Genomic DNA, 20,000 nt, shown 5'->3' with positions numbered 1-20,000 from the left:
GGTATGACTTAAAGATTGCTGCTCTGTGTGTGTGTGTGTGTGTGTGTGTGTGTGTGTGTGTGTGTGTGTGTGTGTGTGTGTGTGTGTGTGTGTGTGTGTGTGTGTGTGTGTGTGTGTGTGTGTGTGTGTGTGTGTATAATCCAACAAGCTCTCACCGTCTCACTGCAGAATTAGACGTTCTCTCTACCTCACATTTCCAAGGTAAGGGATAAGTTTAGTCACTCATTATGTATGGTTAATAATAAGAGACTATAGATGACTGTTATCTAGAGACTATAGATGACTGTTATCTAGAGATTATAGATGACTGTTATCAGAGACTATAGATGACTGTTATCTAGCTGGACAGAGTGAAGAGACTATAGATGACTGTTATCTAGAGACTATAGATGACTGTTTTCTAGAGACTATAGATGACTGTTATCTAGCTGGACAGAGCGAAGAGACTACAAATATAGATCCATTATATTTTCTATACAGTTTCCGTTTTGGTTTCAGTTATTTCAGTGTCGATAAAACAAATAGATCAACAAACCCGCAGGCCTTTAATCCCAGCACTATCCCATGATGCATCAGTAGACAAGCCCCCTTTGTCGTGTTCTTCCCAGCAGGAAGTGAGGTAATAATGATTGACGGACAGGTCGATAATAGTCTCCCGCCCCGTCGTTAACCTCTCCTGGGACAGATTAAAGGAATGTCAATACGGACACAGCGTGCCGACACACCATTAGTTTCCCTATTAGAGTAGGTTATCTCTACAACCCACAACCACATCTCTATCATACTACTGAAACACAGAGTAGGTTATCTCTACAACCCACAACCACATCTCTATCATACTACTGAAACACAGAGTAGGTTATCTCTACAATCCACAACCACGTCTACCATACTACTGAAATCACATGTCTATCATACTACTGAAATCACAGGTCTATCATACTACTGAAAACACAGAGTAGGTTATCTCTACAACCCACAACCACATCTCTATCATACTGCTGAAACACAGAGTAGGTTATCTCTACAATCCACAACCACATCTCTATCATACTGAAACACAGAGTAGGTTATCTCTACAATCCACAACCACATCTCTATCATACTGAAACACAGAGTAGGTTATCTCTACAACCCACAACCACATATCTATCATACTGAATCTAATAGTAGGTTATCTCTACAATCCACAACAACATCTCTATCATACTGAAACACAGAGTAGGTTATCTCTACAATCCACAACCACATCTCTATCATACTGAAACACAGAGTAGGTTATCTCTACAACCCACAACCACATCTCTACCATATTGAATCACAGTGTAGGTTATCTCTACAACCCACAACCACATCTCTATCATACTGAAACACAGAGTAGGTCATCTCTACAACCCACAACCACATCTCTATCATACTGAATCACAGAATAGGTTATCTCTACAATCCACAACCACATCTCTATCATACTACTGAAACACAGAGTAGGTTATCTCTACAATCCACAACCACATCTCTATCATACTGAAACACAGAGTAGGTTATCTCTACAACCCACAACCACATATCTATCATACTGAAACACAGAGTAGATTATCTCTACAATCCACAACCACATCTCTATCATACTGAAACACAGAGTAGGTTATCTCTACAACCCACAACCAAATCTCTATGATACTGATACACAGAGTAGGTTATCTCTACAACCCACAACCACATCTCTATCATACTGAAACACAGAGTAGGTTATCTCTACAACCCACAACCACATCTCTATGATACTGATACACAGAGTAGGTTATCTCTACAACCCACAACCACATCTCTATCATACTGAAACACAGAGTAGGTTATCTCTACAATCCACAACCACATTTCTATCATACTGAAACACAGAGTAGGTTATCTCTACAATCCACAACCATGTCTATCATACTACTGAAATCACATGTCTATCGTACTACTGAAATCACATGTCTATCATACTACTGAAACACAGAGTAGGTTATCTCTACAACCCTCAACCACATGTCTATCATACTGAAACACAGAGTAGGTTATCTCTACAACCCACAAACACATCTCTATCATACTGAAACACAGAGTAGGTTATCTCTACAATCCACAAACACATCTATCACAAATCTATCACACTGAAACACAGAGTAGGTTATCTCTACAACCCAGAACCACATCTATCACAAATCTATCACACTGAAACACAGAGTAGGTTATCTCTACAACCCAGAACCACATCTATCACAAATCTATCACACTGAAACACAGAGTAGGTTATCTCTACAACCCAGAACCACATCTATCACAAATCTATCACACTGAAACACAGAGTAGGTTATCTCTACAACCCAGAACCACATATCTATCATACTGAAAAACAGAGTAGGTTATCTCTACAACCCAGAACCACATATCTATCACACTGAAACACAGAGTAGGTTATCTCTACAACCCAGAACCACATCTATCACAAATCTATCACACTGAAACACAGAGTAGGTTATCTCTACAACCCAGAACCACATATCTATCATACTGAAACACAGAGTAGGTTATCTTTACAACCCAGAACCACATATCTATCATACTGAAAAACAGAGTAGGTTATCTCTACAACCCAGAACCACATATCTATCACACTGAAACACAGAGTAGGTTATCTCTACAACCCAGAACCACATCTATCACAAATCTATCACACTGAAACACAGAGTAGGTTATCTCTACAACCCAGAACCACATATCTATCATACTGAAACACAGAGTAGGTTATCTCTACAACCCAGAACCACATATCTATCATACTGAAACACAGAGTAGGTTATCTCTACAACCCAGAACCACATATCTATCACACTGAAACACAGAGTAGGTTATCTCTACAACCCAGAACCACATCTAGACAACACGGTGAACAATTTTTCCGATGTGCCACTTGAGCAAGGCAATGAACCGTAATTTGCTCCAGGGGCACAGTACTACTATGGCTGGCCTTGTAAACTAACACGTTTCACTGCATCTGCCCCGGTGTACGTGACAATACCTCAATCTGCTGAGGCGAGAAGAGGTCCCCTCTCATCTGCTTCCTCAGGAAGTCCCGCCCTCCTGGACCATGGCCATTGGCTAGAGGAGACTCCTGGAGGGCTGTGGAGAGAGAGAGAGAGAGAGAGAGGTTAGAAAGAGAGACAGAGAGAGAGAGAGAGAGACAGAGAGAGAGGCAGAGAGAGAAAAATAGAGACAGAGAGAGAGAGAGAGAGAGAGAGAGAGAGACAGAGAGAGAGAGAGAGAGAGAGAGAGAGAGCGAGAGATAGAGAGACAGAGAGAGAGAGACAGAGACACAGACAGAGAGAGAGACACAGAGAGAGAGAGAGAGAGAGAGAGACAGAGACAGAGACAGAGAGAGAGACAGAGAGAGAGACACAGAGAGAGAGACACACAGAGAGACACACAGAGAGACACAGACAGAGAGAGAGAGAGAGAGAGAGAGAGAGAGAGAGAGAGAGAGAGAGAGAGAGTGGTTTTTCACTAGTCTAGTGTGTGTCCATGTGTGAGCTGTGGTCAGCAGTAGCGATTGGCCGGTTCAAGCTTCTAAACGAGACAATTATCAGAACTCTGAAGACTGTCCGTCCCAAATGATTAGATGGAGAGAACGAAAGAACAGCAGAAGAAAGGGGAGGGGGTGAAAACCCCTGAGTTATAGAGCCAATTCACTGTTTCTAAAACGTTGCTGAGAACCTATTTTAGTCCTGGGGTCACAGCCGTGTGTGTGTAGGTGTGTGTGTGTAGGCGTGTGTGTGTCTGTGATGACAGCCATCCCAAAATATTTTTTCATTTGTGGGGGAGAGAGAAGAGAGGGGGGAGATGGAGAGGGAGAGGGTGGAGATGGATAGGGGGAGATGGAGGGGGGGAGAGGGAGGAGGGGGAAGATGGAGGGAAGGAGGAGGAGAGGGAGAGGGGGGAGATGGAGAGAAGGAGGAGGAGAGGGAGAGGGGGGAGATGGAGGAGAGGGAGAGGGGGGAGATGGAGAGGGAGAGGGGGAGATGGAGAGGGAGAGGGAGGAGGGGGAAGATGGAGGGAAGGAGAAGGAGAGGGAGAGGGGGGAGATGGAGAGGGAGAGGGGGAAGACAGAGAGGGAGGAGATGGAGAGGGGGAGGAGAGGGAGAAGAGGGAGAGGGAGAGATGGAGATGGAGGAGAGGGAGAGGGGGAGATGTAGAGGGAGGAGAGGGAGAGGGGGAGATGGAGAGGGAGGAGTGGGAGAGGGGGAGATGGAGAGGGAGAAGAGGGAGAGGGAGAGATGGAGATGGAGGAGAGGGAGAGGGGGAGATAGAGAGGGAGGAGTGGGAGAGGGGGAGATGGAGAGGGAGGAGTGGGAGAGGGGGAGATGGAGAGGGAGAGGGGGAGATGGAGAGAGAGGAGTGGGAGAGGGGGAGATGGAGAGGGGGAGATGGAGAGGGAGGAGGGGGAAGATGGGGGAGGAGAGGGAGAGGGGGGAAGATGGAGGGGAGGGGAGGGGAGGGGAGGGAGAGGGGAGTTTGAAAGGAGTAAGGATAGAGAGATAAGTCATAAGAAAAGAGAGTGTGTACGATAACAGTCCTCTATAAATCATCATTTTCCAATTCACATTCAAATACACACACACACACACACACACACACACACACACACACACACACACACACACACACACACACACACACACACACTGTATTCTGTAGCTTGTTGACAGATACAGTAGGTCTTTACAGTCCTCATTCTCACTATAACAAGCACACGTCTTGATAATAATGTCTCTCTCTCTCTCTCACCCTCCTCTCAGTGAGCGTATGATCTGGGTCCCTGGTGACAGACCAATCAGCGCTGAGATAAAGGCGATGATGCTTTAGCCGGGTAACCCACGGCGACCCACTTAATCCCTTGCGGCCGCCAGTCCTGATGGAATTCAATTGATCAATCATGTCTCTCTGATAGCACCATCTCTACTGGCTTATTGCTTTCTCTATGGCCCTGTCAAAGACACACACACACACACACACACACACACACACACACACACACACTGTACTTTTACTCGTACGCACACACACACACACACACACACACTTTCAAAGACTGACCCCAGTCAGTCAGGACAGAGGACCAGAAACAGAGAGAAAGAGGGAGATTGGACCGCTGATTGGACTCTCTATGAGAGAAAGACAGAGAGAGAGAGAGAGAGAGAGAGAGAGAGAAACAGAGAGAGAGAGACAGAGAGAGAGAGAGAGAGAGAGGGGAGAGAGGGAGAGAGAGACCGAGACAGAGAGAGAGAGAAAGAGCCCATTGCCCTTTATGGTTGTGAGGTCTGGGGTCCGCTCACCAACCAAGACTTCACAAAATGGGACAAACACCAAATTGAGACTCTGCACGCAGAATTCTGCAAAAATATCCTCCGTGTACAACGTAGAACACCAAATAATGCACGCAGAGCAGAATTAGGCCGATACCCACTAATTATCACAATCCAGAAAAGAGCCGTTAAATTCTACAAACACCTAAAAGGAAGTGATTCACAAACCTTCCATAACAAAGCCATCACCTACAGAGAGATGAACCTGGAGAAGAGTCCCCTAAGCAAGCTGGTCCTGGGGCTCTGTTCACAAACACAAACACACCCTACAGAGCCCCAGGACAACAGCACAATTAGACCCAACCAAATCATGAGAAAACAAAAAGATAATTACTTGACACATTGGAAAGAATTAACAAAAAAACAGAGCAAACTAGAATGCTATTTGGCCCTAAACAGGGAGTACACAGCGGCAGAATACCTGACCACTGTGACTGACCCAAAATTAAGGAAAGCTTTGACTATGTACAGACTCAGTGAGCATAGCCTTGCTATTGAGAAAGGCTGCCGTAGGCAGACATGGCTCTCAAGAGAAGACAGGCTATGTGCTCACTGCCCACAAAATGAGGTGGAAACTGAGCTGCACTTCCTAACCTCCTGCCCAATGTATGACCATATTAGAGAGACATATTTCCCTCAGATTACACAGATCCACAAAGAATTCGAAAACAAATCCAAATTTGATAAACTCTCGTATCTACTGGGTGAAATTCCACAGTGTGCCATCACAGCAGCAAGATTTGTGACCTGTTGCCACGAGAAAAGGGCAACCAGTGAAGAACACACACCATTGTAAATACAACCCATATTTATGTTGATTTATTTTATCTTGTGTCCTTTAACCATTTGTACATTGTTAAAACACTGTATATATATATATATAATATTACATTTGTAATGTCTTTACTGTTTTGAAACCTCTGTATGTGTAATGTTTACTGTTAATTTTTGTTGTTTTTCACTTTATATTTTCACTTTGTATGTTGTCTACCTCACTTGCTTTGGCAATGTTAACACATGTTTCCCATGCCAATAAAGCCCTTGAATTGAATTGAATTGAATTGACAGAGAGAGAGAGACAGAGAGAGAGAGAGGTAGAGGGTTAATGTTTAGGGTTACTGTAACAGTTAATGTTTAGCGATCACTGCAACACACGACCCCTGTCCAAAACACCCTAGCAACCCTAAGCCATCCCGTACACAACACCCTAGCAACGCCAAGCCATCCTGTACACAACACCCTAGCAACCCCAAGCTAACCCGTCCCCAACACCTCTAGCAACCCCAAGCTATCCCGTCCACAACACCCATAGCAACCCCAAGCCATCCTGTCCACAACACCCATAGCAACCCCAAGCCATCCTGTCCACAACACCGCTAGCAACCCCAAGCCATCCTGTCCACAACTCCCTAGCAACCCCAAGCCATCCTGTCCACAACTCCCTAGCAACCATAAGCTATCCCGTCCCCAACACCTCTAGCAACCCCAAGCCATCCTGTCCCCAACACCCTTAGCAACCCCAAGCCATCCTGTCCACAACCCCCCTAGCAACCCCAAGCCATCCCGTCCACAACACCCCTAGCAACCCCAAGCCATCCTGTCCACAACACCCACAGCAACTCCAAGCCACCCTGCCCACAACCTAGCAACCCCAAGCTATCCTGTCCACAACTACCTAGCAACCCCCAAGCTATCATGTCCCCAACACCCTTAGCAACTCCAAGCTATCCTGTCCACAAAACCCTAGCAACCCCGAGCCATCCTGTCCCCAACACCCTTAGCAACCCCAAGCCATCCTGTCCCCAACACCCTTAGCAACTCCAAGCTATCCTGTCCACAAAACCCTAGCAACCCCAAGCCATCCTGTCCACAACTCCCTAGCAACCCCAAGCCATCCTGTCCACAACTCCCTAGCAACCATAAGCTATCCCGTCCCCAACACCTCTAGCAACCCCAAGCCATCCTGTCCCCAACACCCTTAGCAACCCCAAGCCACCCTGTCCACAACACCCTAGCAACCCCAAGCCATCCTGTCCACAACCCCCCTAGCAACCCCAAGCCATCCCGTCCACAACACCCCTAGCAACCCCAAGCCATCCTGTCCACAACACCCACAGCAACCCCAAGCTATCCCGTCCCCAACACCCCTAGCAACCCCAAGCCATCCTGTCCCCAACACCCTTAGCAACTCCAAACCACCCTGTCCACAACACCCTAGCAACCCCAAGCTATCCTGTCCACAACACCCTAGCAACCCCAAGCTATCCTGTCCCCAACACCCTTAGCAACTCAAAGCCACCCTGTCCATAACACCATAGCAACCCCAAGCCATCCTGTCCCCAACACCCTTAGCAACTCCAAGCCACCCTGTCCACAACACCCTAGCAACCCCAAGCTATCCTGTCCACAACACTCTAGCAACCCCCAAGCTATCCTGTCCACAACACCCCTAGCAACACCAAGCCATCCCGTCCACAACACCCCTAGCAACCCCAAGCTATCCTTGTCCACATCACCTCTAGCAACCCCAAGCCATCCCGTCCCCAACACCCCCAGCAACCCCAAGCCATCCTGTCCCCAGCACCCTTAGCAACTCCAAGCTATCCTGTCCACAACACTCTAGCAACCCCAAGCCATCCTGTCCCCAACACCCTTAGCAACCCCAAGCCATCCTGTCCCCAACACCCTTAGCAACTCCAAGCCACCCTGTCCAAAACACCCTAGCAACCCTAAGCCATCCCGTACACAACACCCTAGCAACCCCAAGCCATCCTGTACACAACACCCTAGCAACCCCAAGCTAACCCGTCCCCAACACCTCTAGCAACCCCAAGCCATCCTGTCCCCAACACCCTTAGCAACCCCAAGCCACCCTGTCCACAACACCCTAGCAACCCCAAGCCATCCTGTCCACAACCCCCCTAGCAACCCCAAGCCATCCCGTCCACAACACCCCTAGCAACCCCAAGCCATCCTGTCCACAACACCCACAGCAACTCCAAGCCACCCTGCCCACAACCTAGCAACCCCAAGCCATCCTGTCCACAACCCCCCTAGCAACCCCAAGCCATCCCGTCCACAACACCCCTAGCAACCCCAAGCCATCCTGTCCACAACACCCACAGCAACTCCAAGCCACCCTGCCCACAACCTAGCAACCCCAAGCTATCCTGTCCACAACTACCTAGCAACCCCCAAGCTATCATGTCCCCAACACCCTTAGCAACTCCAAGCTATCCTGTCCACAAAACCCTAGCAACCCCGAGCCATCCTGTCCCCAACACCCTTAGCAACCCCAAGCCATCCTGTCCCCAACACCCTTAGCAACTCCAAGCTATCCTGTCCACAAAACCCTAGCAACCCCAAGCCATCCTGTCCACAACTCCCTAGCAACCCCAAGCCATCCTGTCCACAACTCCCTAGCAACCATAAGCTATCCCGTCCCCAACACCTCTAGCAACCCCAAGCCATCCTGTCCCCAACACCCTTAGCAACCCCAAGCCACCCTGTCCACAACACCCTAGCAACCCCAAGCCATCCTGTCCACAACCCCCCTAGCAACCCCAAGCCATCCCGTCCACAACACCCCTAGCAACCCCAAGCCATCCTGTCCACAACACCCACAGCAACCCCAAGCTATCCCGTCCCCAACACCCCTAGCAACCCCAAGCCATCCTGTCCCCAACACCCTTAGCAACTCCAAACCACCCTGTCCACAACACCCTAGCAACCCCAAGCTATCCTGTCCACAACACCCTAGCAACCCCAAGCTATCCTGTCCCCAACACCCTTAGCAACTCAAAGCCACCCTGTCCATAACACCATAGCAACCCCAAGCCATCCTGTCCCCAACACCCTTAGCAACTCCAAGCCACCCTGTCCACAACACCCTAGCAACCCCAAGCTATCCTGTCCACAACACTCTAGCAACCCCCAAGCTATCCTGTCCACAACACCCCTAGCAACACCAAGCCATCCCGTCCACAACACCCCTAGCAACCCCAAGCTATCCTTGTCCACATCACCTCTAGCAACCCCAAGCCATCCCGTCCCCAACACCCCCAGCAACCCCAAGCCATCCTGTCCCCAGCACCCTTAGCAACTCCAAGCTATCCTGTCCACAACACTCTAGCAACCCCAAGCCATCCTGTCCCCAACACCCTTAGCAACCCCAAGCCATCCTGTCCCCAACACCCTTAGCAACTCCAAGCCACCCTGTCCAAAACACCCTAGCAACCCTAAGCCATCCCGTACACAACACCCTAGCAACCCCAAGCCATCCTGTACACAACACCCTAGCAACCCCAAGCTAACCCGTCCCCAACACCTCTAGCAACCCCAAGCCATCCTGTCCCCAACACCCTTAGCAACCCCAAGCCACCCTGTCCACAACACCCTAGCAACCCCAAGCCATCCTGTCCACAACCCCCCTAGCAACCCCAAGCCATCCCGTCCACAACACCCCTAGCAACCCCAAGCCATCCTGTCCACAACACCCACAGCAACTCCAAGCCACCCTGCCCACAACCTAGCAACCCCAAGCTATCCTGTCCACAACTCCCTAGCAACCCCCAAGCTATCATGTCCCCAACACCCTTAGCAACTCCAAGCTATCCTGTCCACAAAACCCTAGCAACCCCAAGCCATCCTGTCCCCAACACCCTTAGCAACCCCAAGCCATCCTGTCCCCAACACCCTTAGCAACTCCAAGCTATCCTGTCCACAAAACCCTAGCAACCCCAAGCCATCCTGTCCACAACTCCCTAGCAACCCCAAGCCATCCTGTCCACAACTCCCTAGCAACCATAAGCTATCCCGTCCCCAACACCTCTAGCAACCCCAAGCCATCCTGTCCCCAACACCCTTAGCAACCCCAAGCCACCCTGTCCACAACACCCTAGCAACCCCAAGCCATCCTGTCCACAACCCCCCTAGCAACCCCAAGCCATCCTGTCCACAACCCCCCTAGCAACCCCAAGCCATCCCGTCCACAACACCCCTAGCAACCCCAAGCCATCCTGTCCACAACACCCACAGCAACCCCAAGCTATCCCGTCCCCAACACCCCTAGCAACCCCAAGCCATCCTGTCCCCAACACCCTTAGCAACTCCAAGCCACCCTGCCCACAACCTAGCAACCCCAAGCTATCCTGTCCACAACTTCCTAGCAACCCCCAAGCTATCATGTCCCCAACACCCTTAGCAACTCCAAGCTATCCTGTCCACAAAACCCTAGCAACCCCAAGCCATCCTGTCCCCAACACCCTTAGCAACCCCAAGCCATCCTGTCCCCAACACCCTTAGCAACTCCAAGCCACCCTGTCCACAACACCCTAGCAACCCCAAGCTATCCTGTCCACAACACCCTAGCAACCCCAAGCTATCCTGTCCCCAACACCCTTAGCAACTCAAAGCCACCCTGTCCATAACACCATAGCAACCCCAAGCCATCCTGTCCCCAACACCCTTAGCAACTCCAAGCCACCCTGTTCACAACACCCTAGCAACCCCAAGCTATCCTGTCCACAACACTCTAGCAACCCCCAAGCTATCCTGTCCACAACACCCCTAGCAACCCCAAGCCATCCCGTCCACAACACCCCTAGCAACCCCAAGCTATCCTCGTCCACATCACCCCTAGCAACCCCAAGCCATCCCGTCCACAACACCACTAGCAACCCCAAGCCATCCTGTCCCCAGCACCCTTAGCAACTCCAAGCTATCCTGTCCACAACACTCTAGCAACCCCAAGCCATCCTGTCCCTAACACCCTTAGCAACCCCAAGCCATCCTGTCCCCAACACCCTTAGCAACTCCAAGCCACCCTGTCCACAACACCCTAGCAACCCCAAGCTATCCTGTCCACAACACCCTAGCAACCCCAAGCCATCCTGTCCCTAACACCCTTAACAACTCGAAGCCACCCTGTCCACAACCCCCCTAGCAACCCCAAGCCATCCTGTCCAAAACACCCCTAGCAACCCCAAGCCATCCTGTCCACAACCCCCCTAGCAACCACAAGCCATCCTGTCCCCAACACCCTTAGCAACTCCAAGCCACCCTGTCCACACGCCTAGCAACCCCAAGCTATCCTGTCCACAACACCCTAGCAACCCCAAGCCATCCTGTCCCCAACACCCTTAGCAACTCCAAGCCACCCTGGCCACAACACCCTAGCAACCCCAAGCTATTCTGTCCACAACACCATAGCAACCCCAAGCCATCCTGTCCCCAACACCTATAGCAACTCCAAGCCACCCTGTCCACAACACCCTAGCAACCCCAAGCTATCCTGTCCACAACACCCTAGCAAACCCAAGCCATCCTCGTCCACATCACTCCTAGCAACCCCAAGCCACCCTGTCCACAACACCCCTAGCAACCCCAAGCCACCCTGTCCACAACCCCCCTAGCAACCCCAAGCCATCCTGTCCAAAACCCCCCTAGCAACCCCAAGCCATCCTGTCCACAACACCCTAGCAACCCCAAGCCATCCCGTCCCCAACACCCCTAGCAACCCCAAGCCATCCTGTCCCCAGCACCCTTAGCAACTCCAAGCTATCCTGTCCACAACACTCTAGCAACCCCAAGCCATCCTGTCCCCAACACCCTTAGCAACCCCAAGCCATCCTGTCCCCAACACCCTTAGCAACTCCAAGCCACCCTGTCCACAACACCCTAGCAACCCCAAGCTATCCTTTCCACAACACCCTAGCAACCCCAAGCCATCCTGTCCCTAACACCCTTAACAACTCGAAGCCACCCTGTCCACAACACCATAGCAACCCCAAGCCATCCTGTCCCCAACACCTATAGCAACTCCAAGCCACCCTGTCCACAACACCCTAGCAACCCCAAGCTATCCTGTCCACAACACCCTAGCAACCCCAAGCCATCCTCGTCCACATCACTCCTAGCAACCCCAAGCCACCCTGTCCACAACACCCCTAGCAACCCCAAGCCATCCTGTCCACAACCCCCCTAGCAACCCCAAGCCATCCTGTCCAAAACACCCCTAGCAACCCCAAGCCATCCTGTCCACAAACCCCCTAGCAACCCCAAGCCATCCTGTCCAAAACACCCTAGCAACCCCAAGCCATCCTGTCCACAACACCCCTAGCAACCCCAAGCCATCCTGTCCACAACCCCCCTAGCAACCCCAAGCCATCCTGTCCAAAACACCCCTAGCAACCCCAAGCCATCCTGTCCACAACCCCCCTAGCAACCACAAGCCATCCTGTCCCCAACACCCTTAGCAACTCCAAGCCACCCTGTCCACACGCCTAGCAACCCCAAGCTATCCTGTCCACAACACCCTAGCAACCCCAAGCCATCCTGTCCCCAACACCCTTAGCAACTCCAAGCCACCCTGGCCACAACAACCTAGCAACCCCAAGCTATCCTGTCCACAACACCATAGCAACCCCAAGCCATCCTGTCCCCAACACCTATAGCAACTCCAAGCCACCCTGTCCACAACACCCTAGCAACCACAAGCTATCCTGTCCACAACACCCTAGCAACCCCAAGCCATCCTCGTCCACATCACTCCTAGCAACCCCAAGCCACCCTGTCCACAACACCCCTAGCAACCCCAAGCCACCCTGTCCACAACCCCCCTAGCAACCCCAAGCCATCCTGTCCAAAACCCCCCTAGCAACCCCAAGCCATCCTGTCCACAACCCCCCTAGCAACCCCAAGCCACCCTGTCCACAACACCCTAGCAACCCCAAGCTATCCTGTCCACAACACCCTAGCAACCCCAAGCCATCCTGTCCCTAACACCCTTAACAACTCGAAGCCACCCTGTCCACAACACCCTAGCAACCCCAAGCCATCCCGTCCCCAACACCCCTAGCAACCCCAAGCCATCCTGTCCCCAGCACCCTTAGCAACTCCAAGCTATCGTGTCCACAACACTCTAGCAACCCCAAGCCATCCTGTCCCCAACACCCTTAGCAACCCCAAGCCATCCTGTCTCCAACACCCTTAGCAACTCCAAGCCACCCTGTCCACAACACCCTAGCAACCCCAAGCTATCCTGTCCACAACACCCTAGCAACCCCAAGCCATCCTGTCCCTAACACCCTTAACAACTCTAAGCCACCCTGTCCACAACACCATAGCAACCCCAAGCCATCCTGTCCACAACCCCCCTAGCAACCCCAAGCCACCCTGTCCAAAACACCCCTAGCAACCCCAAGCCATCCTGTCCACAACCCCCCTAGCAACCACAAGCCATCCTGTCCCCAACACCCTTAGCAACTCCAAGCCACCCTGTCCACACGCCTAGCAACCCCAAGCTATCCTGTCCACAACACCCTAGCAACCCCAAGCCATCCTGTCCCCAACACCCTTAGCAACTCCAAGCCACCCTGGCCACAACACCCTAGCAACCCCAAGCTATTCTGTCCACAACACCATAGCAACCCCAAGCCATCCTGTCCCCAACACCTATAGCAACTCCAAGCCACCCTGTCCACAACACCCTAGCAACCCCAAGCTATCCTGTCCACAACACCCTAGCAACCCCAAGCCATCCTCGTCCACATCACTCCTAGCAACCCCAAGCCACCCTGTCCACAACACCCCTAGCAACCCCAAGCCACCCTGTCCACAACCCCCCTAGCAACCCCAAGCCATCCTGTCCAAAACCCCCCTAGCAACCCCAAGCCATCCTGTCCACAACACCCTAGCAACCCCAAGCCATCCCGTCCCCAACACCCCTAGCAACCCCAAGCCATCCTGTCCCCAGCACCCTTAGCAACTCCAAGCTATCCTGTCCACAACACTCTAGCAACCCCAAGCCATCCTGTCCCCAACACCCTTAGCAACCCCAAGCCATCCTGTCCCCAACACCCTTAGCAACTCCAAGCCACCCTGTCCACAACACCCTAGCAACCCCAAGCTATCCTGTCCACAACACCCTAGCAACCCCAAGCCATCCTGTCCCTAACACCCTTAACAACTCGAAGCCACCCTGTCCACAACACCATAGCAACCCCAAGCCATCCTGTCCCCAACACCTATAGCAACTCCAAGCCACCCTGTCCACAACACCCTAGCAACCCCAAGCTATCCTGTCCACAACACCCTAGCAACCCCAAGCCATCCTCGTCCACATCACTCCTAGCAACCCCAAGCCACCCTGTCCACAACACCCCTAGCAACCCCAAGCCATCCTGTCCACAACCCCCCTAGCAACCCCAAGCCATCCTGTCCAAAACACCCCTAGCAACCCCAAGCCATCCTGTCCACAACCCCCCTAGCAACCCCAAGCCATCCTGTCCAAAACCCCCCTAGCAACCCCAAGCCATCCTGTCCACAACCCCCCTAGCAACCCCAAGCCACCCTGTCCACAACACCCTAGCAACCCCAAGCTATCCTGTCCACAACACCCTAGCAACCCCAAGCCATCCTGTCCCTAACACCCTTAACAACTCGAAGCCACCCTGTCCACAACACCCTAGCAACCCCAAGACATCCCGTCCCCAACACCCCTAGCAACCCCAAGCCATCCTGTCCCCAGCACCCTTAGCAACTCCAAGCTATCGTGTCCACAACACTCTAGCAACCCCAAGCCATCCTGTCCCCAACACCCTTAGCAACCCCAAGCCATCCTGTCTCCAACACCCTTAGCAACTCCAAGCCACCCTGTCCACAACACCCTAGCAACCCCAAGCTATCCTGTCCACAACACCCTAGCAACCCCAAGCCATCCTGTCCCTAACACCCTTAACAACTCTAAGCCACCCTGTCCACAACACCATAGCAACCCCAAGCCATCCTGTCCACAACCCCCCTAGCAACCCCAAGCCACCCTGTCCAAAACACCCCTAGCAACCCCAAGCCATCCTGTCCACAACCCCCCTAGCAACCACAAGCCATCCTGTCCCCAACACCCTTAGCAACTCCAAGCCACCCTGTCCACACGCCTAGCAACCCCAAGCTATCCTGTCCACAACACCCTAGCAACCCCAAGCCATCCTGTCCCCAACACCCTTAGCAACTCCAAGCCACCCTGGCCACAACACCCTAGCAACCCCAAGCTATTCTGTCCACAACACCATAGCAACCCCAAGCCATCCTGTCCCCAACACCTATAGCAACTCCAAGCCACCCTGTCCACAACACCCTAGCAACCCCAAGCTATCCTGTCCACAACACCCTAGCAACCCCAAGCCATCCTCGTCCACATCACTCCTAGCAACCCCAAGCCACCCTGTCCACAACACCCCTAGCAACCCCAAGCCACCCTGTCCACAACCCCCCTAGCAACCCCAAGCCATCCTGTCCAAAACCCCCCTAGCAACCCCAAGCCATCCTGTCCCCAGCACCCTTAGCAACTCCAAGCTATCCTGTCCACAACACTCTAGCAACCCCAAGCCATCCTGTCCCCAACACCCTTAGCAACCCCAAGCCATCCTGTCCCCAACACCCTTAGCAACTCCAAGCCACCCTGTCCACAACACCCTAGCAACCCCAAGCTATCCTGTCCACAACACCCTAGCAACCCCAAGCCATCCTGTCCCTAACACCCTTAACAACTCGAAGCCACCCTGTCCACAACACCATAGCAACCCCAAGCCATCCTGTCCCCAACACCTATAGCAACTCCAAGCCACCCTGTCCACAACACCCTAGCAACCCCAAGCTATCCTGTCCACAACACCCTAGCAACCCCAAGCCATCCTCGTCCACATCACTCCTAGCAACCCCAAGCCACCCTGTCCACAACACCCCTAGCAACCCCAAGCCATCCTGTCCACAACCCCCCTAGCAACCCCAAGCCATCCTGTCCAAAACACCCCTAGCAACCCCAAGCCATCCTGTCCACAACCCCCCTAGCAACCCCAAGCCATCCTGTCCAAAACCCCCCTAGCAACCCCAAGCCATCCTGTCCACAACCCCCCTAGCAACCCCAAGCCACCCTGTCCACAACACCCTAGCAACCCCAAGCTATCCTGTCCACAAACTCCTAGCAACCCCAAGCCATCCTGTCCCTAACACCCTTAACAACTCGAAGCCACCCTGTCCACAACACCCTAGCAACCCCAAGACATCCCGTCCCCAACACCCCTAGCAACCCCAAGCCATCCTGTCCCCAGCACCCTTAGCAACTCCAAGCTATCGTGTCCACAACACTCTAGCAACCCCAAGCCATCCTGTCCCCAACACCCTTAGCAACCCCAAGCCATCCTGTCTCCAACACCCTTAGCAACTCCAAGCCACCCTGTCCACAACACCCTAGCAACCCCAAGCTATCCTGTCCACAACACCCTAGCAACCCCAAGCCATCCTGTCCCTAACACCCTTAACAACTCTAAGCCACCCTGTCCACAACACCATAGCAACCCCAAGCCATCCTGTCCACAACCCCCCTAGCAACCCCAAGCCACCCTGTCCAAAACACCCCTAGCAACCCCAAGCCATCCTGTCCACAACCCCCCTAGCAACCACAAGCCATCCTGTCCCCAACACCCTTAGCAACTCCAAGCCACCCTGTCCACACGCCTAGCAACCCCAAGCTATCCTGTCCACAACACCCTAGCAACCCCAAGCCATCCTGTCCCCAACACCCTTAGCAACTCCAAGCCACCCTGGCCACAACACCCTAGCAACCCCAAGCTATTCTGTCCACAACACCATAGCAACCCCAAGCCATCCTGTCCCCAACACCTATAGCAACTCCAAGCCACCCTGTCCACAACACCCTAGCAACCCCAAGCTATCCTGTCCACAACACCCTAGCAACCCCAAGCCATCCTCGTCCACATCACTCCTAGCAACCCCAAGCCACCCTGTCCACAACACCCCTAGCAACCCCAAGCCACCCTGTCCACAACCCCCCTAGCAACCCCAAGCCATCCTGTCCAAAACCCCCCTAGCAACCCCAAGCCATCCTGTCCACAACACCCTAGCAACCCCAAGCCATCCCGTCCCCAACACCCCTAGCAACCCCAAGCCATCCTGTCCCCAGCACCCTTAGCAACTCCAAGCTATCCTGTCCACAACACTCTAGCAACCCCAAGCCATCCTGTCCCCAACACCCTTAGCAACTCCAAGCCACCCTGTCCACAACACCCTAGCAACCCCAAGCTATCCTGTCCACAACACCCTAGCAACCCCAAGCCATCCTGTCCCTAACACCCTTAACAACTCGAAGCCACCCTGTCCACAACACCATAGCAACCCCAAGCCATCCTGTCCCCAACACCTATAGCAACTCCAAGCCACCCTGTCCACAACACCCTAGCAACCCCAAGCTATCCTGTCCACAACACCCTAGCAACCCCAAGCCATCCTCGTCCACATCACTCCTAGCAACCCCAAGCCACCCTGTCCACAACACCCCTAGCAACCCCAAGCCATCCTGTCCACAACCCCCCTAGCAACCCCAAGCCATCCTGTCCAAAACACCCCTAGCAACCCCAAGCCATCCTGTCCAAAACACCCCTAGCAACCCCAAGCCATCCTGTCCACAACCCCCCTAGCAACCCCAAGCCATCCTGTCCAAAACCCCCCTAGCAACCCCAAGCCATCCTGTCCACAACCCCCCTAGCAACCCCAAGCCACCCTGTCCACAACACCCTAGCAACCCCAAGCTATCCTGTCCACAACCTCCTAGCAACCCCAAGCCATCCTGTCCCTAACACCCTTAACAACTCGAAGCCACCCTGTCCACAACACCCTAGCAACCCCAAGACATCCCGTCCCCAACACCCCTAGCAACCCCAAGCCATCCTGTCCCCAGCACCCTTAGCAACTCCAAGCTATCGTGTCCACAACACTCTAGCAACCCCAAGCCATCCTGTCCCCAACACCCTTAGCAACCCCAAGCCATCCTGTCTCCAACACCCTTAGCAACTCCAAGCCACCCTGTCCACAACACCCTAGCAACCCCAAGCTATCCTGTCCACAACACCCTAGCAACCCCAAGCCATCCTGTCCCTAACACCCTTAACAACTCTAAGCCACCCTGTCCACAACACCATAGCAACCCCAAGCCATCCTGTCCACAACCCCCCTAGCAACCCCAAGCCACCCTGTCCAAAACACCCCTAGCAACCCCAAGCCATCCTGTCCACAACCCCCCTAGCAACCACAAGCCATCCTGTCCCCAACACCCTTAGCAACTCCAAGCCACCCTGTCCACACGCCTAGCAACCCCAAGCTATCCTGTCCACAACACCCTAGCAACCCCAAGCCATCCTGTCCCCAACACCCTTAGCAACTCCAAGCCACCCTGGCCACAACACCCTAGCAACCCCAAGCTATTCTGTCCACAACACCATAGCAACCCCAAGCCATCCTGTCCCCAACACCTATAGCAACTCCAAGCCACCCTGTCCACAACACCCTAGCAACCCCAAGCTATCCTGTCCACAACACCCTAGCAACCCCAAGCCATCCTCGTCCACATCACTCCTAGCAACCCCAAGCCACCCTGTCCACAACACCCCTAGCAACCCCAAGCCACCCTGTCCACAACCCCCCTAGCAACCCCAAGCCATCCTGTCCAAAACCCCCCTAGCAACCCCAAGCCATCCTGTCCACAACACCCTAGCAACCCCAAGCCATCCCGTCCCCAACACCCCTAGCAACCCCAAGCCATCCTGTCCCCAGCACCCTTAGCAACTCCAAGCTATCCTGTCCACAACACTCTAGCAACCCCAAGCCATCCTGTCCCCAACACCCTTAGCAACTCCAAGCCACCCTGTCCACAACACCCTAGCAACCCCAAGCTATCCTGTCCACAACACCCTAGCAACCCCAAGCCATCCTGTCCCTAACACCCTTAACAACTCGAAGCCACCCTGTCCACAACACCATAGCAACCCCAAGCCATCCTGTCCCCAACACCTATAGCAACTCCAAGCCACCCTGTCCACAACACCCTAGCAACCCCAAGCTATCCTGTCCACAACACCCTAGCAACCCCAAGCCATCCTCGTCCACATCACTCCTAGCAACCCCAAGCCACCCTGTCCACAACACCCCTAGCAACCCCAAGCCATCCTGTCCACAACCCCCCTAGCAACCCCAAGCCATCCTGTCCAAAACACCCCTAGCAACCCCAAGCCATCCTGTCCACAACCCCCCTAGCAACCCCAAGCCATCCTGTCCAAAACCCCCCTAGCAACCCCAAGCCATCCTGTCCACAACCCCCCTAGCAACCCCAAGCCACCCTGTCCACAACACCCTAGCAACCCCAAGCTATCCTGTCCACAACACCCTAGCAACCCCAAGCCATCCTGTCCCTAACACCCTTAACAACTCGAAGCCACCCTGTCCACAACACCCTAGCAACCCCAAGCCATCCCGTCCCCAACACCCCTAGCAACCCCAAGCCATCCTGTCCCCAGCACCCTTAGCAACTCCAAGCTATCGTGTCCACAACACTCTAGCAACCCCAAGCCATCCTGTCCCCAACACCCTTAGCAACCCCAAGCCATCCTGTCTCCAACACCCTTAGCAACTCCAAGCCACCCTGTCCACAACACCCTAGCAACCCCAAGCTATCCTGTCCACAACACCCTAGCAACCCCAAGCCATCCTGTCCCTAACACCCTTAACAACTCTAAGCCACCCTGT

At 53.1% G+C, this 20,000-nt stretch overlaps 1 protein-coding gene across 1 annotated transcript in view; it reads right to left on the bottom strand.

Annotated features, from left to right (window-relative positions):
* The window catches only part of LOC149974628 (paired box protein Pax-5-like), an 83,003-nt gene that overhangs the window by 24,214 nt on the left and 38,789 nt on the right, over positions 1-20,000 (bottom strand). The window contains exon 2 of the mRNA XM_090211788.1: positions 3,065-3,165. Coding sequence (XP_090067914.1) covers positions 3,065-3,165 — 101 coding nt within the window. The remainder of the gene's footprint in view (positions 1-3,064; positions 3,166-20,000) is intronic.

The sequence above is a fragment of the Oncorhynchus mykiss genome, chromosome 19, assembly GCF_057628025.1.
Source record: "Oncorhynchus mykiss isolate SJ-2025 chromosome 19, ASM5762802v1, whole genome shotgun sequence".
NCBI lineage: Eukaryota > Metazoa > Chordata > Actinopteri > Salmoniformes > Salmonidae > Oncorhynchus > Oncorhynchus mykiss.
The sequence above is the reverse complement of the archived record's forward strand: the minus strand, read 5'-3'. Positions and strand labels throughout refer to the sequence as shown.